Source organism: Somniosus microcephalus, chromosome 10 (genome assembly GCF_052327205.1).
Source record: "Somniosus microcephalus isolate GS21.2 chromosome 10, FLI_Smic_1.0, whole genome shotgun sequence".
NCBI classification, from domain to species: Eukaryota; Metazoa; Chordata; class Chondrichthyes; order Squaliformes; family Somniosidae; genus Somniosus; species Somniosus microcephalus.
Window position 1 is genome coordinate 166,264,388 of NC_140996.1, and position 25,270 is coordinate 166,289,657.

Here is a 25,270-nt window from a genome sequence, read left to right on the forward strand (position 1 = left end):
AACAAACAAAGGAACCAATGATAGTAGCTGACTTACCAACAGCACCATGGCAAAAGGTTGGTATGGACCTTTTTCATTTGAATGGTAAAGAATATCTAATAGTGATTGACTACTATTCTAACTATCCTGAGATGGCGCTGCTCTCAAGCACCACAGCAAGCAGTGTCATAATGTATGTTAAATCCATCTTCGCCAGACATGGGATTCCCAGGATTGCCGTTAGCGACAATGGTCCGTGCTTCAACTGTAAGGAGTGGCAACAGTTTGCAGCACAGTATGACTTTCAGCACATCACATCCAGTCCTTTGTATGCTCAATCGAATGGTAAGGCAGAAAAAGGCGTTCAAGTTCTCAAACAGCTGCTGAAGAAAGCGACAGAAAGCAAGTCTGATCCTTATCTCGCCCTGCTGAGCTACCGAGCCTCACCTTTAGACTCTGGTTCTTCACCTGCTGAACTCCTAATGGGTCGCAAGTTGCGTACCACGCTACCCTGCTGTGCAAAAGAAAAGCAGAGTAAGGAACTGAGACAGAGACTTCAACTGTTAAAGCTGAAACAGAAATCATACTATGACAAGTCATCCAAAACTCTGAAACCATTGACAAGGGATGATGTTGTCAGGATTGAGGATCCAGATGCATGGAACAGGAAAGCTACAGTTCTTGAGGAAGTAGGACCAAGGTCATACACTGTTAGAACTGAGGAAGGACAGATTCTCAGGAGGAACCGCCGTTCCCTCCTGAAAACACAAGAAACTATCCAAAAGCAAATCGATGACAATGCCGCAACTGAATCTTGTCAATCACCACCAGAACAATCTAACGCAAACAGGCTCTCAGGAAAACACATCAGACTTACCTGTGCTGAGAAGATCCGCACGTGAAGTAAAAAAAGCCTGATAGACTTAATCTTTGAGTATAAAGTAAAGCTTTGAAAATGTGTTGACTGTTGTGAAAATGTTTATGTTTATAGAGCACTAACAAAAGTGTTACTGATATCATATTTATCGTTTTTCTTGAAAGTTGATTGATATTGATTTTGTTTAACCTCAAAGTAAGGGGGATGTAATGATCAGTAACATGTCATTCTAGAATGGTACACTAGGTGGAGCTGTATGTTGCTGTATGTCTAGCTGTATATATATATAGAGTGGGACTACCCACGATGCACTAGGCTACCCACAAGGCAGTAGTCAAGATGGATACTGTAGAAGTCCACAGGGCATGAATAAAGTGACTAGCTAGACGCTAGCTGTTCATAATGAAAACGTCTAGTTATTAATGAACATAACAGGGCTGTCACAATTATCTGCCAATTGAATTGTTCTATCAGTTATCCCATGTACAATAGAGTGATACTTAAGAAGTTTGAAAAAGGAAGAACCATATTTCCTCAGAGACGCTACCACTCTGCTGCCTTAACTTTTCCAGAAATGCAGTGATGGAGCGGGTGTAGATCTGAGGAAATTCCTGCCCTATGTCTACATGGCAAGGTTTAGACTACAATTATCCCTATATGTCACCTCCGCTGGTATCTTTTGGAGGACTACAATAAGCTTTACACAGTCTGACATACATAACCTTGAGTAACACACTAACATTATATTGAGAAGGCCAGAATTAACTAGAACAGTCTGTAATGAAAGTGCAAATAATTAACTTAGTGGGTAAATTCATCACACGGTATGTTACTGAGCATTGAAGACAAGGAACATCCTGGGTTCAATTTATGAGGGGCGATTTTGCCAGCCCTAGGGAGGCGGGTATGGAGGTGGGACTGCCAGGAAATGGCAGAATCTGGGAGCGGGTACCCATCCCGCCCCCAACCTGCCTCTGTGCCATCTTCCCAGGAGGCAAGTACCAGACCCGCACCGGGTCCCGTCTCCTCGAGGCGGGAAGGAGATTAGTACCAATTAACTGCCGGTTAACAGATAGTTAACAGGCAGTTTTTTGGCTAATCCCTATTTTGAGACCTAAAGTGTGGGCTTCCCGACGGCTCCGAACCTCGCCGAGGCGAGCTGTGGGTCTGCGGGGCCGAAATGTCTGGTGTGCAGGTGAGAGATGAGTGCAAGTGTGGAGAGGTAAGTGTGTGAGGTGAGTGTAGAGTGTTTTAATAAGATTACTTACCTTTGCTTCTTCCTCCAGGCTTCATCGCTGCCTCATCTCACCGGCAGAGAAAGCAGAACGGCCGCTGCATTCTTAAATGCAGCGGCCTTCTGCTTTCTGCTCAGGAAAGCTTTCTAAGTGAGTCTTCAGTACAAGGACTCAACTTAGAAGACAGATCATCAGTGTTTGACAACTTCACAGAGCTGTCAAACGATGACAATTCAACTGTCAAAAAATCTTGACAGATGAAACGTCATACGCTGATGTCCTCTGTCACCGGCTTTCCCTTAATTGACTGGGCTTAACAAGGTCAATCAAGGGAAAATAGCGTGGGTTGGTCAGACGTCGATGGAGGCAGGACTAAAACCAGACAAGCAGCAGTCCCGCCTCGATCATGTCCCCATTGATAAAATCACCCCCATGGTCTCTGCCGAGTTAACTGATCTCAGCCAGGGTAACACTTCTGGTGCTACAGTTGACCTCAGCCAGAATTCCTACACCTGACTGCCAACCAGTGACCTCCTCATATTTTGTTATAATTGCTGTAACTATTTTTCTTTGAAAATTTTATTTAAAAAACATTCTTAACCCACAGCACATAACAATAAACTGCAAGAAAATTTGAAGAATAACTAAAGTTCACTTGTAAATTTATCACTCATGAGTTCTCAGGTCAACCCACTCATGAGATATAAATCATATCCTATTGGCTTTCATATGGTACCCTTTATATAGTCACACAATTCACTATAATAAAGTACTGAATAAATGCCATTGAACTTCCCCAATTACATAAAATCCCAAAGGTTAAATAATCATTTAAAAACTGTCTCTTTACACTAATTTTTTAATGGTCTCTTGTTTACAATTTTCAATTGGTGTTCTATTTTGATGTTTTATATATTTATGTAAAATTAATATCTGGAGTATTATTGCTCCTACATAAAGGAAGAAGTGATCTTAATATAGAGGTACCTTGAAAATTTGCAGAAGAGTTGCTACTTGCAATTTCCATCCAGTCATTTAAATATCTGAAATATGACTCTTGCAGGTATCAAGGAGGTATTAATATGTAATTGTCATAAATTGCATCTTGTTTACCTCATTGCTTTGCTCATTGATTCCAAAGGGGCTTGTAATGATCAGTAACATGTTATTCCAGAATGGTACACTAGGTGGAGCTGTATGTCTAGCTGTATATATATATATATATATGAGTGGGACTACCCCCAATGCACTAGGCTACCCACAAGGCAGTAGTCAAGATGGATACTGTAGAAGTCCACATGGCATGAATAAAGTGACTAGCTAGAAGCTAGCTGTTCATAATGAAAACGTCTAGTTATTAATGAACATAACATGGTACCAGGATTGGTAAAATCTGCTGAAAATTGTGAAACGCGACATGGAGAATTTGAAGCCACCGGAGGGTTTGAAACTCACGGGGAATGTTGACTGCAATTGGCGGACTTTCAAACAACAATTCGAACTCTACATTGCTGCCATCGGGTTCGGTACGATGCCAGACGCAAGGAAAATAGCGTTGCTGCTCATGGTTGCAGGCCCGCAGGTGATAGAGGTATTTAATACGTTTGTATTTGATCCAGAGCAGGACAGAAAAAAATTGGACGATGTGCTAAAGAAATTTGATACACATTGTTCTCCCAAAAAGAACGAAACCTATGAGAGGTATGTGTTCCGTTCATGGACACAGCAGCAAAATGAGACTTTTGATAGCTTTGTGACCGATCTAAAACTGAAAGCACAGACATGTAATTTCTCTGATCTGAAATTATCCATGATTCGTGACCAGATTGTGTTTGGTATTCATGATAAAAAGGTCAGGGAACGTCTGTTGAGAGAAACCAAACTAACATTGGAAAATGCTGTGAAAATACGCCAAGCCAGTGAGCTAGCTCAAAAGCACGCGAAGACTTTCAGTGAAAATAATAATAATGCGATTGTAGTAAGTGATAGTGCTGCTGTTGGTGCTGTGTCCTACAAAGGAAAGAAACATGGGCAGAACAGAAATGAAAAGCAATCGGAGGAAGGAATTTTTAATTGTACACGCTGTGGTTACAAACACCAGTCACGACAATGCCCTGTGTTTGGGAAAATGTGCACAAAATGTCATGGAAAGAATCACTTTGCCAAACAATGCTTTTCAAAAGTAAAAACAAAGAAAGGGCAACAAGTCAATGTGATTGAGGACACTGATTTAAGTGAGACATTTTCTGTAGGAATGGTGTCATGTGACAATATCAAAAAGGATACAGAAAATGTGCAGCCCTCAGGAATGGACAATGCTGAACATAAAGTTAATGCAGTAAAAGAGGACAAATGGATGATCCCACTGCAGGTAAATGGAGCATTAGTTACATTGAAACTAGACATTGGGGCAAAAGCAAACTTAATCAGTATGAGTGACATTAAAAACATGAAAGAAAAGCCCAAAATACAGAAAAAGTCAGTACTACTGAAGAACTATAATGGACAGAAAATAGATAGCTTAGGTGTATGCAGACTTAAAGTGACAGTCAAAGACAAAGTGCATCATCTCATGTTTTCTGTTGTGGGTGAAGGACTTGATTCACTACTAGGTGAAAAAGCTTGTGAGGACTTAGAACTGGTCAAGAGAGTCTACCGTATAAACTGTGCCATAAGCAGACCAGATGACTCGGTGGATTCTGTAGTGAGTAATTTCCAGGATGTGTTCAAAGGATTTGGAGTTCTACCATTCACTTACAAGATCCAGCTAAAGAAGGAGGATGCTCAGCCAGTGGTACATGCTCCACGGAGAGTTCCAGCACCCCTGCGTGACCGGCTCAAGAAAGAACTGGACAGAATGACCACACTAGGAGTCATCAGGAAAGTCGAAGAGCCAACAGACTGGGTCAACTCCATGGTATGTGTAAAGAAAAAGAACAATGATCTAAGAAGATGCATGGATCCAAAGGACTTAAATGCAAACATAAAACGTGAACACTACCAGATTCCCAAGCGAGAAGAAATCACCAGTGAAATGTCAGGTGCCAGATACTTCACAAAGCTCGATGCCTCACAAGGATTTTGGCAACTAAAACTGGATGAAGAGAGCACCAAATACTGTACCTTCAACACACCATTTGGCAGGTATTGTTTCCTCAGAATGCATCTGAAATCTTTCATAGAGCGATGGAACACATAATTGAAGGTCTGGAAGGAGTTTGGGTCTATGTTGATGACATCATCATCTGGGGTTCCACACTGAAAGGACACAATGAGAGACTGACTAAAGTGCTACAGAGCATACGCCGGAATGGACTGAAGCTCAACAAAGCCAAGTGTCAGTTTGGCATCCAGGAAGTCACTTTCCTAGGAGATAATCTATCTGGTAAAGGAATAGAGCCAGATATGGAAAAAGTAAACGCCATACTCAAAATGCCCCGACCCACTGACAAAAAAGGAGTGCTACACATCATGGGGATGATAAGTTAGGAATGAACTTTCCAATGAAGTTTGTCAGCCAAGACAGCCTGTCTGCGAGACCTGCTACGTAAAACAAATGAGTTCGCATGGACAGAAAGACATGAACAAGAGTGGATGAACATCAAAACAGTGCTGACAACCACACCTGTACTCACCTTCTTTGACCCAACAAAGAGAATCAAAGTGTCAATGGATGCATCAAAAGATGGCCTAGGCACGGTCTTGCTACAAGCAGAGGGTGAAGATTGGAAGCCTGTTGCCTATGCCTCCAGGTCTATGACTGATTCTGAGTGTCGATACGCCCAGATTGAAAAGGAATGTCTAGGCTTGGTAGTTGGACTAGAAAAGTTCCATGGCTACATATATGGACTTCCCACCTTCACAGTTGAGACAGACCACAGCCCACTGGTTGCCATCATAAAAAAAAATCTGAATGAGATGTCTCCAAGGATACAACTCATGATGAAGCTGCAAAGATATGACTTTGAACTGATCTACACACCAGGCAAACACATAGTGTTAGCAGATGCACTATCCCGAGCACCCACAATGAGTCATGTGAGCTCTACTGAAGAAGACGTGGATGTTCATGTGAGTATGGTCACTGCTGCGCTGCCCATGTCAGACACAAAATCAAAGCAAATAGCAGAAGAAACAGTAAAAGATACAGCGTTACAAACAGTAATAGAGAACATTCATCATGGTTGGCCAAAAGGTTCCTGTCCAAAGTACTTTCACATCAGGTCAGAATTGAGTGTCGCAAGTGGACTATTACTAAAACAGAACAGAATAGTCATTCCACAGGCTTTACGTCAAGACATGCTCAAAAGGATTCATGAGGGACACCTCGGAATTGAAAAATGCAAAAGGAGAGCAAGAGACACTGTTTATTGGCCTGGCATAAATAAGGACATTGAGAACATGATAGGTGAATGTGAGACGTGTCAGAAACACCAAAACAAACAAACAAACAAAGGAACCAATGATAGTAGCTGACTTACCAACAGCACCATGGCAAAAGGTTGGTATGGACCTTTTTCATTTGAATGGTAAAGAATATCTAATAGTGATTGACTACTATTCTAACTATCCTGAGATGGCGCTGCTCTCAAGCACCACAGCAAGCAGTGTCATAATGTATGTTAAATCCATCTTCGCCAGACATGGGATTCCCAGGATTGCCGTTAGCGACAATGGTCCGTGCTTCAACTGTAAGGAGTGGCAACAGTTTGCAGCACAGTATGACTTTCAGCACATCACATCCAGTCCTTTGTATGCTCAATCGAATGGTAAGGCAGAAAAAGGCGTTCAAGTTCTCAAACAGCTGCTGAAGAAAGCGACAGAAAGCAAGTCTGATCCTTATCTCGCCCTGCTGAGCTACCGAGCCTCACCTTTAGACTCTGGTTCTTCACCTGCTGAACTCCTAATGGGTCGCAAGTTGCGTACCACGCTACCCTGCTGTGCAAAAGAAAAGCAGAGTAAGGAACTGAGACAGAGACTTCAACTGTTAAAGCTGAAACAGAAATCATACTATGACAAGTCATCCAAAACTCTGAAACCATTGACAAGAGATGATGTTGTCAGGATTGAGGATCCAGATGCATGGAACAGGAAAGCTACAGTTCTTGAGGAAGTAGGACCAAGGTCATACACTGTTAGAACTGAGGAAGGACAGATTCTCAGGAGGAACCGCCGTTCCCTCCTGAAAACACAAGAAACTATCCAAAAGCAAATCGATGACAATGCCGCAACTGAATCTTGTCAATCACCACCAGAACAATCTAACGCAAACAGGCTCTCAGGAAAACACATCAGACTTACCTGTGCTGAGAAGATCCGCACGTGAAGTAAAAAAAGCCTGATAGACTTAATCTTTGAGTATAAAGTAAAGCTTTGAAAATGTGTTGACTGTTGTGAAAATGTTTATGTTTATAGAGCACTAACAAAAGTGTTACTGATATCATATTTATCGTTTTTCTTGAAAGTTGATTGATATTGATTTTGTTTAACCTCAAAGTAAGGGGGATGTAATGATCAGTAACATGTCATTCTAGAATGGTACACTAGGTGGAGCTGTATGTTGCTGTATGTCTAGCTGTATATATATATAGAGTGGGACTACCCACGATGCACTAGGCTACCCACAAGGCAGTAGTCAAGATGGATACTGTAGAAGTCCACAGGGCATGAATAAAGTGACTAGCTAGACGCTAGCTGTTCATAATGAAAACGTCTAGTTATTAATGAACATAACAGGGCTGTCACAATTATCTGCCAATTGAATTGTTCTATCAGTTATCCCATGTACAATAGAGTGATACTTAAGAAGTTTGAAAAAGGAAGAACCATATTTCCTCAGAGACGCTACCACTCTGCTGCCTTAACTTTTCCAGAAATGCAGTGATGGAGCGGGTGTAGATCTGAGGAAATTCCTGCCCTATGTCTACATGGCAAGGTTTAGACTACAATTATCCCTATATGTCACCTCCGCTGGTATCTTTTGGAGGACTACAATAAGCTTTACACAGTCTGACATACATAACCTTGAGTAACACACTAACATTATATTGAGAAGGCCAGAATTAACTAGAACAGTCTGTAATGAAAGTGCAAATAATTAACTTAGTGGGTAAATTCATCACACGGTATGTTACTGAGCATTGAAGACAAGGAACATCCTGGGTTCAATTTATGAGGGGCGATTTTGCCAGCCCTAGGGAGGCGGGTATGGAGGTGGGACTGCCAGGAAATGGCAGAATCTGGGAGCGGGTACCCATCCCGCCCCCAACCTGCCTCTGTGCCATCTTCCCAGGAGGCAAGTACCAGACCCGCACCGGGTCCCGTCTCCTCGAGGCGGGAAGGAGATTAGTACCAATTAACTGCCGGTTAACAGATAGTTAACAGGCAGTTTTTTGGCTAATCCCTATTTTGAGACCTAAAGTGTGGGCTTCCCGACGGCTCCGAACCTCGCCGAGGCGAGCTGTGGGTCTGCGGGGCCGAAATGTCTGGTGTGCAGGTGAGAGATGAGTGCAAGTGTGGAGAGGTAAGTGTGTGAGGTGAGTGTAGAGTGTTTTAATAAGATTACTTACCTTTGCTTCTTCCTCCAGGCTTCATCGCTGCCTCATCTCACCGGCAGAGAAAGCAGAACGGCCGCTGCATTCTTAAATGCAGCGGCCTTCTGCTTTCTGCTCAGGAAAGCTTTCTAAGTGAGTCTTCAGTACAAGGACTCAACTTAGAAGACAGATCATCAGTGTTTGACAACTTCACAGAGCTGTCAAACGATGACAATTCAACTGTCAAAAAATCTTGACAGATGAAACGTCATACGCTGATGTCCTCTGTCACCGGCTTTCCCTTAATTGACTGGGCTTAACAAGGTCAATCAAGGGAAAATAGCGTGGGTTGGTCAGACGTCGATGGAGGCAGGACTAAAACCAGACAAGCAGCAGTCCCGCCTCGATCATGTCCCCATTGATAAAATCACCCCCATGGTCTCTGCCGAGTTAACTGATCTCAGCCAGGGTAACACTTCTGGTGCTACAGTTGACCTCAGCCAGAATTCCTACACCTGACTGCCAACCAGTGACCTCCTCATATTTTGTTATAATTGCTGTAACTATTTTTCTTTGAAAATTTTATTTAAAAAACATTCTTAACCCACAGCACATAACAATAAACTGCAAGAAAATTTGAAGAATAACTAAAGTTCACTTGTAAATTTATCACTCATGAGTTCTCAGGTCAACCCACTCATGAGATATAAATCATATCCTATTGGCTTTCATATGGTACCCTTTATATAGTCACACAATTCACTATAATAAAGTACTGAATAAATGCCATTGAACTTCCCCAATTACATAAAATCCCAAAGGTTAAATAATCATTTAAAAACTGTCTCTTTACACTAATTTTTTAATGGTCTCTTGTTTACAATTTTCAATTGGTGTTCTATTTTGATGTTTTATATATTTATGTAAAATTAATATCTGGAGTATTATTGCTCCTACATAAAGGAAGAAGTGATCTTAATATAGAGGTACCTTGAAAATTTGCAGAAGAGTTGCTACTTGCAATTTCCATCCAGTCATTTAAATATCTGAAATATGACTCTTGCAGGTATCAAGGAGGTATTAATATGTAATTGTCATAAATTGCATCTTGTTTACCTCATTGCTTTGCTCATTGATTCCAAAGGGGCTTGTAATGATCAGTAACATGTTATTCCAGAATGGTACACTAGGTGGAGCTGTATGTCTAGCTGTATATATATATATATATATGAGTGGGACTACCCCCAATGCACTAGGCTACCCACAAGGCAGTAGTCAAGATGGATACTGTAGAAGTCCACATGGCATGAATAAAGTGACTAGCTAGAAGCTAGCTGTTCATAATGAAAACGTCTAGTTATTAATGAACATAACATGGTACCAGGATTGGTAAAATCTGCTGAAAATTGTGAAACGCGACATGGAGAATTTGAAGCCACCGGAGGGTTTGAAACTCACGGGGAATGTTGACTGCAATTGGCGGACTTTCAAACAACAATTCGAACTCTACATTGCTGCCATCGGGTTCGGTACGATGCCAGACGCAAGGAAAATAGCGTTGCTGCTCATGGTTGCAGGCCCGCAGGTGATAGAGGTATTTAATACGTTTGTATTTGATCCAGAGCAGGACAGAAAAAAATTGGACGATGTGCTAAAGAAATTTGATACACATTGTTCTCCCAAAAAGAACGAAACCTATGAGAGGTATGTGTTCCGTTCATGGACACAGCAGCAAAATGAGACTTTTGATAGCTTTGTGACCGATCTAAAACTGAAAGCACAGACATGTAATTTCTCTGATCTGAAATTATCCATGATTCGTGACCAGATTGTGTTTGGTATTCATGATAAAAAGGTCAGGGAACGTCTGTTGAGAGAAACCAAACTAACATTGGAAAATGCTGTGAAAATACGCCAAGCCAGTGAGCTAGCTCAAAAGCACGCGAAGACTTTCAGTGAAAATAATAATAATGCGATTGTAGTAAGTGATAGTGCTGCTGTTGGTGCTGTGTCCTACAAAGGAAAGAAACATGGGCAGAACAGAAATGAAAAGCAATCGGAGGAAGGAATTTTTAATTGTACACGCTGTGGTTACAAACACCAGTCACGACAATGCCCTGTGTTTGGGAAAATGTGCACAAAATGTCATGGAAAGAATCACTTTGCCAAACAATGCTTTTCAAAAGTAAAAACAAAGAAAGGGCAACAAGTCAATGTGATTGAGGACACTGATTTAAGTGAGACATTTTCTGTAGGAATGGTGTCATGTGACAATATCAAAAAGGATACAGAAAATGTGCAGCCCTCAGGAATGGACAATGCTGAACATAAAGTTAATGCAGTAAAAGAGGACAAATGGATGATCCCACTGCAGGTAAATGGAGCATTAGTTACATTGAAACTAGACATTGGGGCAAAAGCAAACTTAATCAGTATGAGTGACATTAAAAACATGAAAGAAAAGCCCAAAATACAGAAAAAGTCAGTACTACTGAAGAACTATAATGGACAGAAAATAGATAGCTTAGGTGTATGCAGACTTAAAGTGACAGTCAAAGACAAAGTGCATCATCTCATGTTTTCTGTTGTGGGTGAAGGACTTGATTCACTACTAGGTGAAAAAGCTTGTGAGGACTTAGAACTGGTCAAGAGAGTCTACCGTATAAACTGTGCCATAAGCAGACCAGATGACTCGGTGGATTCTGTAGTGAGTAATTTCCAGGATGTGTTCAAAGGATTTGGAGTTCTACCATTCACTTACAAGATCCAGCTAAAGAAGGAGGATGCTCAGCCAGTGGTACATGCTCCACGGAGAGTTCCAGCACCCCTGCGTGACCGGCTCAAGAAAGAACTGGACAGAATGACCACACTAGGAGTCATCAGGAAAGTCGAAGAGCCAACAGACTGGGTCAACTCCATGGTATGTGTAAAGAAAAAGAACAATGATCTAAGAAGATGCATGGATCCAAAGGACTTAAATGCAAACATAAAACGTGAACACTACCAGATTCCCAAGCGAGAAGAAATCACCAGTGAAATGTCAGGTGCCAGATACTTCACAAAGCTCGATGCCTCACAAGGATTTTGGCAACTAAAACTGGATGAAGAGAGCACCAAATACTGTACCTTCAACACACCATTTGGCAGGTATTGTTTCCTCAGAATGCATCTGAAATCTTTCATAGAGCGATGGAACACATAATTGAAGGTCTGGAAGGAGTTTGGGTCTATGTTGATGACATCATCATCTGGGGTTCCACACTGAAAGGACACAATGAGAGACTGACTAAAGTGCTACAGAGCATACGCCGGAATGGACTGAAGCTCAACAAAGCCAAGTGTCAGTTTGGCATCCAGGAAGTCACTTTCCTAGGAGATAATCTATCTGGTAAAGGAATAGAGCCAGATATGGAAAAAGTAAACGCCATACTCAAAATGCCCCGACCCACTGACAAAAAAGGAGTGCTACACATCATGGGGATGATAAGTTAGGAATGAACTTTCCAATGAAGTTTGTCAGCCAAGACAGCCTGTCTGCGAGACCTGCTACGTAAAACAAATGAGTTCGCATGGACAGAAAGACATGAACAAGAGTGGATGAACATCAAAACAGTGCTGACAACCACACCTGTACTCACCTTCTTTGACCCAACAAAGAGAATCAAAGTGTCAATGGATGCATCAAAAGATGGCCTAGGCACGGTCTTGCTACAAGCAGAGGGTGAAGATTGGAAGCCTGTTGCCTATGCCTCCAGGTCTATGACTGATTCTGAGTGTCGATACGCCCAGATTGAAAAGGAATGTCTAGGCTTGGTAGTTGGACTAGAAAAGTTCCATGGCTACATATATGGACTTCCCACCTTCACAGTTGAGACAGACCACAGCCCACTGGTTGCCATCATAAAAAAAAATCTGAATGAGATGTCTCCAAGGATACAACTCATGATGAAGCTGCAAAGATATGACTTTGAACTGATCTACACACCAGGCAAACACATAGTGTTAGCAGATGCACTATCCCGAGCACCCACAATGAGTCATGTGAGCTCTACTGAAGAAGACGTGGATGTTCATGTGAGTATGGTCACTGCTGCGCTGCCCATGTCAGACACAAAATCAAAGCAAATAGCAGAAGAAACAGTAAAAGATACAGCGTTACAAACAGTAATAGAGAACATTCATCATGGTTGGCCAAAAGGTTCCTGTCCAAAGTACTTTCACATCAGGTCAGAATTGAGTGTCGCAAGTGGACTATTACTAAAACAGAACAGAATAGTCATTCCACAGGCTTTACGTCAAGACATGCTCAAAAGGATTCATGAGGGACACCTCGGAATTGAAAAATGCAAAAGGAGAGCAAGAGACACTGTTTATTGGCCTGGCATAAATAAGGACATTGAGAACATGATAGGTGAATGTGAGACGTGTCAGAAACACCAAAACAAACAAACAAACAAAGGAACCAATGATAGTAGCTGACTTACCAACAGCACCATGGCAAAAGGTTGGTATGGACCTTTTTCATTTGAATGGTAAAGAATATCTAATAGTGATTGACTACTATTCTAACTATCCTGAGATGGCGCTGCTCTCAAGCACCACAGCAAGCAGTGTCATAATGTATGTTAAATCCATCTTCGCCAGACATGGGATTCCCAGGATTGCCGTTAGCGACAATGGTCCGTGCTTCAACTGTAAGGAGTGGCAACAGTTTGCAGCACAGTATGACTTTCAGCACATCACATCCAGTCCTTTGTATGCTCAATCGAATGGTAAGGCAGAAAAAGGCGTTCAAGTTCTCAAACAGCTGCTGAAGAAAGCGACAGAAAGCAAGTCTGATCCTTATCTCGCCCTGCTGAGCTACCGAGCCTCACCTTTAGACTCTGGTTCTTCACCTGCTGAACTCCTAATGGGTCGCAAGTTGCGTACCACGCTACCCTGCTGTGCAAAAGAAAAGCAGAGTAAGGAACTGAGACAGAGACTTCAACTGTTAAAGCTGAAACAGAAATCATACTATGACAAGTCATCCAAAACTCTGAAACCATTGACAAGGGATGATGTTGTCAGGATTGAGGATCCAGATGCATGGAACAGGAAAGCTACAGTTCTTGAGGAAGTAGGACCAAGGTCATACACTGTTAGAACTGAGGAAGGACAGATTCTCAGGAGGAACCGCCGTTCCCTCCTGAAAACACAAGAAACTATCCAAAAGCAAATCGATGACAATGCCGCAACTGAATCTTGTCAATCACCACCAGAACAATCTAACGCAAACAGGCTCTCAGGAAAACACATCAGACTTACCTGTGCTGAGAAGATCCGCACGTGAAGTAAAAAAAGCCTGATAGACTTAATCTTTGAGTATAAAGTAAAGCTTTGAAAATGTGTTGACTGTTGTGAAAATGTTTATGTTTATAGAGCACTAACAAAAGTGTTACTGATATCATATTTATCGTTTTTCTTGAAAGTTGATTGATATTGATTTTGTTTAACCTCAAAGTAAGGGGGATGTAATGATCAGTAACATGTCATTCTAGAATGGTACACTAGGTGGAGCTGTATGTTGCTGTATGTCTAGCTGTATATATATATAGAGTGGGACTACCCACGATGCACTAGGCTACCCACAAGGCAGTAGTCAAGATGGATACTGTAGAAGTCCACAGGGCATGAATAAAGTGACTAGCTAGACGCTAGCTGTTCATAATGAAAACGTCTAGTTATTAATGAACATAACAGGGCTGTCACAATTATCTGCCAATTGAATTGTTCTATCAGTTATCCCATGTACAATAGAGTGATACTTAAGAAGTTTGAAAAAGGAAGAACCATATTTCCTCAGAGACGCTACCACTCTGCTGCCTTAACTTTTCCAGAAATGCAGTGATGGAGCGGGTGTAGATCTGAGGAAATTCCTGCCCTATGTCTACATGGCAAGGTTTAGACTACAATTATCCCTATATGTCACCTCCGCTGGTATCTTTTGGAGGACTACAATAAGCTTTACACAGTCTGACATACATAACCTTGAGTAACACACTAACATTATATTGAGAAGGCCAGAATTAACTAGAACAGTCTGTAATGAAAGTGCAAATAATTAACTTAGTGGGTAAATTCATCACACGGTATGTTACTGAGCATTGAAGACAAGGAACATCCTGGGTTCAATTTATGAGGGGCGATTTTGCCAGCCCTAGGGAGGCGGGTATGGAGGTGGGACTGCCAGGAAATGGCAGAATCTGGGAGCGGGTACCCATCCCGCCCCCAACCTGCCTCTGTGCCATCTTCCCAGGAGGCAAGTACCAGACCCGCACCGGGTCCCGTCTCCTCGAGGCGGGAAGGAGATTAGTACCAATTAACTGCCGGTTAACAGATAGTTAACAGGCAGTTTTTTGGCTAATCCCTATTTTGAGACCTAAAGTGTGGGCTTCCCGACGGCTCCGAACCTCGCCGAGGCGAGCTGTGGGTCTGCGGGGCCGAAATGTCTGGTGTGCAGGTGAGAGATGAGTGCAAGTGTGGAGAGGTAAGTGTGTGAGGTGAGTGTAGAGTGTTTTAATAAGATTACTTACCTTTGCTTCTTCCTCCAGGCTTCATCGCTGCCTCATCTCACCGGCAGAGAAAGCAGAACGGCCGCTGCATTCTTAAATGCAGCGGCCTTCTGCTTTCTGCTCAGGAAAGCTTTCTAAGTGAGTCTTCAGTACAAGGACTCAACTTAGAAGACAGATCATCAGTGTTTGACAACTTCACAGAGCTGTCAAACGATGACAATTCAACTGTCAAAAAATCTTGACAGATGAAACGTCATACGCTGATGTCCTCTGTCACCGGCTTTCCCTTAATTGACTGGGCTTAACAAGGTCAATCAAGGGAAAATAGCGTGGGTTGGTCAGACGTCGATGGAGGCAGGACTAAAACCAGACAAGCAGCAGTCCCGCCTCGATCATGTCCCCATTGATAAAATCACCCCCATGGTCTCTGCCGAGTTAACTGATCTCAGCCAGGGTAACACTTCTGGTGCTACAGTTGACCTCAGCCAGAATTCCTACACCTGACTGCCAACCAGTGACCTCCTCATATTTTGTTATAATTGCTGTAACTATTTTTCTTTGAAAATTTTATTTAAAAAACATTCTTAACCCACAGCACATAACAATAAACTGCAAGAAAATTTGAAGAATAACTAAAGTTCACTTGTAAATTTATCACTCATGAGTTCTCAGGTCAACCCACTCATGAGATATAAATCATATCCTATTGGCTTTCATATGGTACCCTTTATATAGTCACACAATTCACTATAATAAAGTACTGAATAAATGCCATTGAACTTCCCCAATTACATAAAATCCCAAAGGTTAAATAATCATTTAAAAACTGTCTCTTTACACTAATTTTTTAATGGTCTCTTGTTTACAATTTTCAATTGGTGTTCTATTTTGATGTTTTATATATTTATGTAAAATTAATATCTGGAGTATTATTGCTCCTACATAAAGGAAGAAGTGATCTTAATATAGAGGTACCTTGAAAATTTGCAGAAGAGTTGCTACTTGCAATTTCCATCCAGTCATTTAAATATCTGAAAAACAGTTCAGCAGGAATCATTTTTCTTTGATGATTTTCTCCAATACTTTATTAGTGTTATATCATAGAATCATAGAAAGTTACAGCACGGAAGGAGGCCATTTCGGCCCATCGTGTCCATGCCAGCCAACAAAGAGCTATCCAGCCTAATCCCACTTCCCAGCTCTTGGTCCGTAGCCCTGCAGGTTAGAGCATCCCAAGTGCACATCCAAGTACTTTTTAAATGTAGTTAGGGTTCCTGCCTCTACCACCCTTTCAGGCAGTGAGTTCCAGACCCCCACAACCCTCTGGGTGAAGAACTTTCCCCTCAAATCCCCTCTAAACCTTCCACCAATTACTTTAAATCTGTGCCCCCTAGCTTTTGACCCCTCTGCTAAGGGAAATAGGTCCTTTCTATCCACTTTATCTAGACCCCTCATAATTTTATACACCACATACTTTATATGTGGTAAAATGTAGACTCTAGTAGTGCTCAGTCCATCTAAGCCTTGAATATTGCTCCCATGTGTGGGGAGTTTCTTCTATAATCTCTCACACTCCTGAACAGGATGCAAGAAACAACTTGTCATCTGACAGGTGATCCCTCTCTCACCTCTACCCTCCAATATCTCTCTCTCGCCATTGTCTTATCAATACTACTATGGTCAGCTTAACTCTTATTTTTCTAAGCAACAAATATAATATCTGATGATAGCAAAATACTGCGGATGCTGGAAATCCGAAATAACAACAGAAAATGCTGGAAAAACTCAGCAGGCCAGGCAACATCCGTGGAGAGAGAAATAGAGTCAACGTTTCGGGTCGAAACCCTGCTACAGAACTGAGAGAAAAGGCAGGAAATGAAACAAAAGGCAGTTTGGGGGCTGGGAAATGGGGGAGGGGATGAAAGAAGAGACATTAAGAGATATTCAAGGTGAGACGAGATAGTAATAGGACAGGTAAAGAAACAGACAATTACTCTAGATGAAGTGTGAAATGCGCTGGCAGAGTGAAAGACAGCTGCCATGTGGGAGAGAGAGGAAAAAAAAGGAAAAGTCACAAATCAAAAGTGTGGATAAAAAATATAAAAATATAATAGGGGCCGAGGTTATGATCTGAAGTTGTTGAACTCGATATTGAGTCCGGAAGGCTGTAAAGTGCCTAATTGGAAGATGAGGTGCTGTTCCTCGAGTTTACGGTGAGCTTCCGTGGAACAGTGCAAGAGGCCACAGACGGTGAGGTCTGAGTGGGAATGGAGCGGTGAATTGAAATGACAGGCGACCGAGCTTCCACATGGCAGCTGTCTTTTTTTCTCTCTGTCCCACATGGCAGCTGTCTTTCACTCTGCCAGCGCATTTCACACTTCATCTAGAGTAATTGTCTGTTTCTTTACCTGTCCTACTACTCTCGTCTCACCTTGAATATCTCTTAATGTCTCTTCTTTCATCCCCTCCCCCATTTCCCAGCCCCCAAACTTTCATTTCCTGCCTTTTCTCTCAGTTCTGTAGAAGGGTTTCGACCCGAAACGTTGACTCTATTTCTCGCTCCACGGATGTTGCCTGGCCTGCTGAGTTTTTCCAGCATTTTCTGTTGTTATTTAACATAATATCTGACAAGGTCTCCCTCTCCATAGTCCCATCCCTTCTCAAGTCTCAAAACTGTGGGACCACCTGGCATCGACCTCAGCACCGGCTACAGACACGACAATGGCACACCTAGCCCAGTCGACCCTGCAACGTCCTCCTCACCAACATCTGCCGACTTATGTCAAAATGGGGAGACCTGTCCCACAGACTAGTCAAGCAACAGCCTGACATAGTCATACTCACAGAATCATACCTTTCAGCCAATGTCTCAAACTCCTCCATCACCATCCCTGGGTATGTCCTGTCCCACCAGCAGGACAGACCCACCAGGGGTAGTGGCACAGTGGTATACAGTTGGGAAGGAGTGGCCCTGGGAGTCCTCAACATTGACTCCGGACCGCATGAAGTCACATGGTTTCAGGTCAAGCATGGACAAGGAAACCTCCTGCTGAATACCACCTACGCCCTCCCTCAGCTGATGATTCAGTACTCCTCCATATTGAACACCACTTGGAAGAAGCATTGAGAGTAGCAAAGGCACAGAATGTACTCTGGGTGGGGCACTTCAATGTCCATCACCAAGAGTGCCTCGGTAGCACCACTACAGACCAAGCTGGCCGAGTCCGGAAGGACATAACTGCCAGTCTGGGCCTGCGACAGGTGGTGAGAGATCAAACACGAGGGAAAAACCTACTTGACCTCGTCCTCACCAATCTACCTGTCGCAGATGCATCTGCCCATGACAGCATTGGTAACAGTGACCTCCGCAGTTCACTGTGGAGACCAAGTCCCGTTTTCACACTGAGGACACCCTCCATCGTGTTGTGTGGCACTACCACCGTGCTAAATGGGATAGATTCAGAACAGATCAAGCAGCTCAAAACGGGACATCCTTGAGGCGCTGTGGGCCAACAGCAGCAGCAGAATTGTGTTCCACCACAATCTGTAACCACATGGCCCAGCATATCCCTCACTCTACCAATGCCATCATGCCAGGGGACCAAACCTGGTTCAATAAGGAATGTAGAAGAGCATGCCAGGAGCAGCACCAGGCATACCTAAAAATGCAATGCCAACCTGGGGAAGCTGCAACACAGGACTACATGCATGCTAAAAAGCGGAAGCAGCATGCTATAGACAGAGCTAGGTGATCCCACAATCAACGGATCAGATGAAAGCTCTGCAGTCCTGCCACATCCAGTCGTGAATGGTGGTGGACTATTAAACAACTAACGGGAGGAGGAGGCTCCATGAATATCCTCATCCTCAATGATGGTGGAGCCCAGCACGTGAGTGCAAAAGACAAAGCTGAAGCATTTGCAACCATCTTCAGCTAGAAGTGCCGAGTGGATGATCCATATCGACCTCCTCCTGAGGTCCCCACCACCACAGAAGCCAGTCTTCAGCCAATTTGATTCACTCCACATGATATCAAGAAACGGCTGAGCACACTGGATACAGCAAAGGCTATGGGCCCTAACAACATCCCGGCTGTCGTGCTGAAGACTTGTGCTCCAGAAGTAGACGTGCCTCTAGCTAAGCTGTTCCAGTACAGCTATAGCATTGGCATCTATCCGACAATGTGGAAAACTGCCCATGTATGTGCTGTTCACAAAAAGCAGGACAAATCCAATCCGGCCAATTACCGGCTCATCAGTCAACTCTCAATCATCAGCAAAGTGATGGAAGGTGTCGTCGACAGTGCTATCAAGCAGCACTTACTCACCAATAACCTACTCACTGATGCCCAGTTTGGGTTCCGCCAGGACCACTTGGCTCCAGACCTCATTACAGCCTTGGTCCAAACATGGACAAAAGAGTTGAATTCAAGAGGTGAGGTGAGAGTGACTGCCCTTGACATCAAGGAGTCCTAGTAAAACTGAAGTTAATGGGAATCAGGGGGAAAACTCTCCACTGGTTGGAGTCATACCTTGCACAAAGGAAGATGGTTGTGGTGGTTGGAGGTCAATCATCACAGCCCCAGGACATCGCAGCAGGAGTTCCTCAAGGCAGTGTCCTAGTTCCAACCATCTTCAGCTGCTTCATCAATGACCTTCCCTCCATCATAAGGTCAGGAGTGGGGATGTTTGCTGATAACTGCACAGTGTTCAGTGGCATTCGCAACTCCTCAGAAAATGAAGCAGTCCATGCCCACATGCAGCAAGACCTGGACGACATTCAGACTTGGGCTGATAAGTGGCAGGTAACATTTGCACCACACAAGTGCCAGGCAATGACTATCTCCAACAAGCAAGAGTCTAACCACCACCCCTTGACATTCAATGGCATTACCATTGCCGAATCCCCCAACCTCAATATCCCTGGGGTCACCATTGACCAGAAACATAACTGGACCAGCCACATAAATACTGTGACCACAAGAGCAGGTCAGAGGCTTGGTATTCTGTGGTGAGTGTCTCCCCTCCTGACTCCCCAAAGCCTTTCCACCATCTACAAAGCACAAGTCAGGTGTGTGATAGAACACTCTCCACTTGCCTAGATGAGTGCAGCTCCAACAACACTCAAGAAGCTCGACACCATCCAAGACAAAGCAGCCCGCTTGATTGGCACCCCATTCATCACCTTAAACATTCACTCCCTCCACCATCGTCGTACCGTGGCTGCAGTGTGTACCATCTACAAGATGCACTGCAGCAACTCGCCAAGGCTTCTTCAGCAGCACCTCCCAAACATGCGACCTTACCACCTAGAAGGACAAGGGCAGCAAGCGCATGGGAACACCACCACCTCCAAGTTCCCCTCCAAGTCACACACCATCCTGACTTGGAAGTATATCGCCGTTACTTCATCGTCGCTGGGTCAAAATCCTGGAACTCCCTGCCTAACAGCACTGTGAGAGTACCTTCACCACACGGATTGCAGCGGTTCAAGGCACCACCTTCTCAAGGACAATTAGGGATGGGCAATAAATGCTGGCCTTGCCAGCAACGCCCACATCCCACGAATTAATTAAAAAAAAGGCACTAGCATCCCTCCAGTACCTCACCAAGTGGTCAATTCTTCTCGTGAACCTAGGTTAATTGACCAAAGAAAGTATCACAGCAGAACCCGATACTGACCTCACCCAAACTTCACATGTACACTTTCCAGCAGCAGTCACTGGTCAGTGATTAGGAGTGGGAATCATGACTGACCTTTTCCCTCCCTAACCCAGAGTGCTGAGGCCAATTGTAGCAGCCCTACTGCTGCCTGGCTGACATCAGCTAACTCAGCACGGACTGGGAATCAAACATGCAATCTTCTGGTCTATACGGCTTAGTACCACACCAGGCAGTGCATTTACCCATTGGGCCAACAGGGAAATTTAAACCAGTTTTGTTTAAACCTAACTTATTTATCAAGTATTTTGAGTAGCTTTTAATGACGCTGTAAATGGTTGCTAGATTATGCATGGTTTCATTAATATGTATCATTCTTTCAGGTCAATTTTCTTTTTTTTTAGAAAAATTATCATTGTCATTTTCAAAGTTTTCATATTGGGATTATTTATGCGTGGTTAAAGAGTTGGTGCAGGAGGGAGGGCTTTAGTTTCCTGGATCACTGGGTCTGCTTCTGGGGAAGGTGGGACTTGTACAAGTCAGACGGGTTGCACCTGAACCAGAATGGGACAAATATCCTTGCGGGGAGGTTTGCTAGCACTGTTGGGGGGGGTTTAAACTAACTTGGCAGGGGGATGGGATACAGAGTGGAGCTATAATAGGGGGTGATGTACAGCCAAATATAGAGGAAAAAACAAGTCAACTTGGAAGGCAGAGCAAATATGTAACGGCACAAGGGAGTAGGGCAAGGCTGGATGGCATTTATTTTAATGCAAGGAGTCTTGCGAATAAGTTGGATGAACTGAAGGTGTTGATGAACACATGGGTGTATGATATTGTTGCTATCACGGAGACATGGTTGAGGGAGGGGCAAGACTGGCAGCTCAATATTCCGGGGTATAGAATCTTCAGGCGAGACAGAAGGGGGGGGATAAAAGAGGAGGGGGTGTCGCAACATTAATTAAGGAGTCAATTACTGCTGTAAGGAGGGATGATATATTAACAGGTTCCTCTAATGAGGCCATATGGGTAGAACTTAAAAACAAAAAGGGGGCAAGCACTTTGCTGGGAGTGTACTATAGGCCCCCAAACAGTCAGCGGGAGATAGAGGAACAGATATGTAGGCAAATCCCAGAGAAATGTGCAAATAATAGGGTAATAATAGTGGGGGATTTCAACTTCCCCAATATTAACTGAGATAGTCAGAGTGTGAAAGGCTTAGAGGGTGCAGAATTCTTAAAGTGCATCCAGGAGAGCTTTTTGAGCCAGCATGTAGAAAGTCCTACAAGAGAGGGGGCGGTACTGGACCTAATTCTAGGGAATGTGGCTGAGCAAGTGGTAGAAGTGTTAGTAGGTGAGCACTTTGGTGACAGTGACCATAATTCGGTGAGATTTAAGGTAGTCATGGAAAAGGACAGAGATGGACCGGAAATAAAGGTTCTAAATTGGGGGAAGGCCGATTTTAATATGATAAGGCAGGATCTGGCCAAAGTGGACTGGGATCAGCTACTTGTAGGAAAATCCACATCGGAGCAATGGGAGTCTTTCAGAAAGGAAATTGAGAGAGTACAATGCCAACATGTTCCCGTAAAGGTCAAGGGTGGGACCAACAAGCCCAGGGAACCTTGGATGTCAAGGGATATACGAGAATGGATTAGGAAGAAAAGGGGGGCTTTTGGCAGATACAAAGGACTAAAGACAGAGGAAGCCCTAGAGGAGTATAAAAAGTGCAGGGGGATACTTAAAAAAGAAATTAGGAGAGCGAGGAGGGGCCATGAAATAACACTGGCAAGCAAAATAAAGGAAAATCCTAAGGTGTTTTATAAGTATATTAAGGGTAAGAGGATAACTTGGGAAAGAGTAGGGCCCATTAGGAACCAAAGTGGCAATGTGTGTGTGGAGCCAGAAGATGTAGGTGGGGTTTTAAATGAATTTTTTGCATCTGTGTTCACTATGGAGACGGACGATGTAGACATAGAAATCGGGCAGGGGGACTGTGATATACTTGAACATATTAGCATCGAGAGGGAGGAGGTACTAGCGGTTTTAGCAGGCTTAAAAGTGGATAAATCCCCAGGCCCGGACGAGATGTATCCCAGGCTGCTGTGTGACGCAAAGGAGGAGATTGCAGGGGCTCTGACACAAATTTTCAGAACCTCTCTGGCCACAGGGGATGTGCCAGAGGACTGGAGAACAGCTAACGTAGTACCATTATTCAAGAAGGGTAGTAGGGATAAACCAGGGAATTACAGGCCAGTGAGCCTAACATCAGTGGTAGGGAAATTATTGGAAAAAATTCTGAGGGACAGAATTAGTCTCCACTTGGAGAGGCAAGGATTAATCAGGGATAGTCAGCATGGCTTTGTCAAGGGAAGATCATGTCTGACTAAGTTGATTGAATTTTTCGAGGGGGTGACTAGGTGTGTGGATGAGGGTAGTGCAGTGGATGTGGTATACATGAATTTCAGTAAGGCTTTCGATAAAGTCCCGCATAGGAGACTGGTCAAGAAGGTAAGAGCCCATGGGATCCAGGGTGCCTTGGCACATTGGATCCAAAACTGGCTTAGTGGCAGAAGGCAGAGGGTGATGGTCGAAGGTTGTTTTTGTGACTGGAAGCCTTGGTCCAGTGGGGTACCGCAGGGATCAGTGCTGGGTCCTTGCTGTTTGTGGTGTACATTAATGATTTGGATGTGAATGTAAAAGGTATGATCAGTAAGTTCGCAGATGACACGAAAATTGGTGGGGTGGTAAATAGCAAGGAGGGTAGCCTCAGTCTGCAGGACAATATAGATGGGTTGGTCAGATGGGCGGAACAGTGGCAAATGGAATTTAACCCTGAAAAGTGCCAGGTGAGGGACTAACAAGGCAAGGGAATACACAATGAATGGTAAGACCCTAGGAAAGACAGAGGATCAGAGGGACCTTGGTGTGCATGTACATAGATCCCTGAAGGCAGCAGGACAGGTGGATAAGGTGGTTAAAAAGGCATATGGGATACTTGCCTTTATTAGCCGAGGCATAGAATATACGAGCAGGGAGGTTATGATGGAGCTGTACAAAACGTTGGTTAGGCCACAGCTAGAATACTGTGTGCAGTTCTGGTCGCCACACTATAGGAAGGATGTGATTGCTTTGGAGAGGGTGCAGAGTAGATTCACCAGGATGTTACCTGGGCTGGAGCGCTTCAGCTATGAAGAGAGACTGGACAGGCTGGGGTTGTTTTCCTTGGAGCAGAGAAGGCTGAGGGGGGACCTGATTGAGGTGTACAAAATTATGAGGGGCATAGATAGGGTAGATAGAAAGGAACTTTTTCCCTTAGTAGAGGGGTCAATAACAAGGGGGCATAGATTCAAGCTAAGGGGCAGGAGGTTTAGAGGGGATTTGAGGAAGAACTTTTTCACCCAGAGGGTGGTTGGAATCTGGAACTCACTGCCTGAAAGGGTGGTAGAGGCAGGAACCCTCACAACATTCAAGAAGCATTTGGATGAGCACTTGAAATGCCATAGCATACAAGGCTACGGACCAAATGCTGGAAAACGGGATTAGATTAGACAGGGCCTGATGGCCGGCGCGGACGCGATGGGCCGAAGGGCCTCTTTCTGTGCTGTATAACTCTATGACTCTATGGTACTTAAAGAATCATAGCACTCATGGATAAATATGAACAGAAGAATAGGGAGATGTGTTCAGATGATAATATCCATGATTGATGTTGCTTTTTGGCAGGTGGTTAAGGCCCAAGCAGGAAACAAGTGCAGGTGGGATATATTAAATATTAGGTACAAGCAGCAGGTAGACAGCTTGAGGTACTTTGTGGCATTTGGATAGTTGTGTCTGAAGCATGTAGCAAGACCTGAACAACCTCCAGACTTGGGCTGATAAGTGGCATGTAACATTCACGTCACACAAGACTCAGACAATGACCATGTCCAACAGCAGAGAGTGGCATTACCATCGCTGAAAGCCCCACCATCAACAAATTAGGGGTCACCATTTACCAGAAACTCAACTAGACCAGTCACATAAATGCTATGGCTGCTAGGGCAGGTCAGAGGCTGGTATTCTGCATTGAGTGCCTAGCCTCCTGAATCCCCAAAGCCTTTCCACCACCTACAAGGCACAAGTCAGAAGTGTGATGGCATACTCGCCAATTGTGTGCAGCTGCAACAACACTTAAGAAGGTCAACACCATTCAGGACAATGCAGTCTACTTGATTGGCACCCCATCCACCAGCTTAAACATCCAGTCCCTCCACCACCAGCATACTGCAGCTGCAGTGTGTACTATGTACAGGATGTACTGCAGCAAGTCGCCAAGGCATATTCAACAGCACCTTCCAAACCCACAACCTCCATCACCTAGAAGGACAAGGGCAGGGTGTGCATGGGAACACCATCACTTCCCTCTTTATCTCTAGAGGATTGGAATACAAAA

At 43.8% G+C, this 25,270-nt stretch overlaps 1 protein-coding gene across 1 annotated transcript in view; it reads right to left on the minus strand.

Moving 5' to 3' along the window:
- c10h11orf65 (chromosome 10 C11orf65 homolog) overlaps nt 1–25,270 on the minus strand; it is a 154,933-nt gene that overhangs the window by 4,903 nt on the left and 124,760 nt on the right. The window contains exon 10 of the mRNA XM_085999101.1: nt 16,151–16,206. Within this exon, the coding sequence (XP_085855227.1) occupies nt 16,151–16,206 (56 nt within the window). The remainder of the gene's footprint in view (nt 1–16,150; nt 16,207–25,270) is intronic.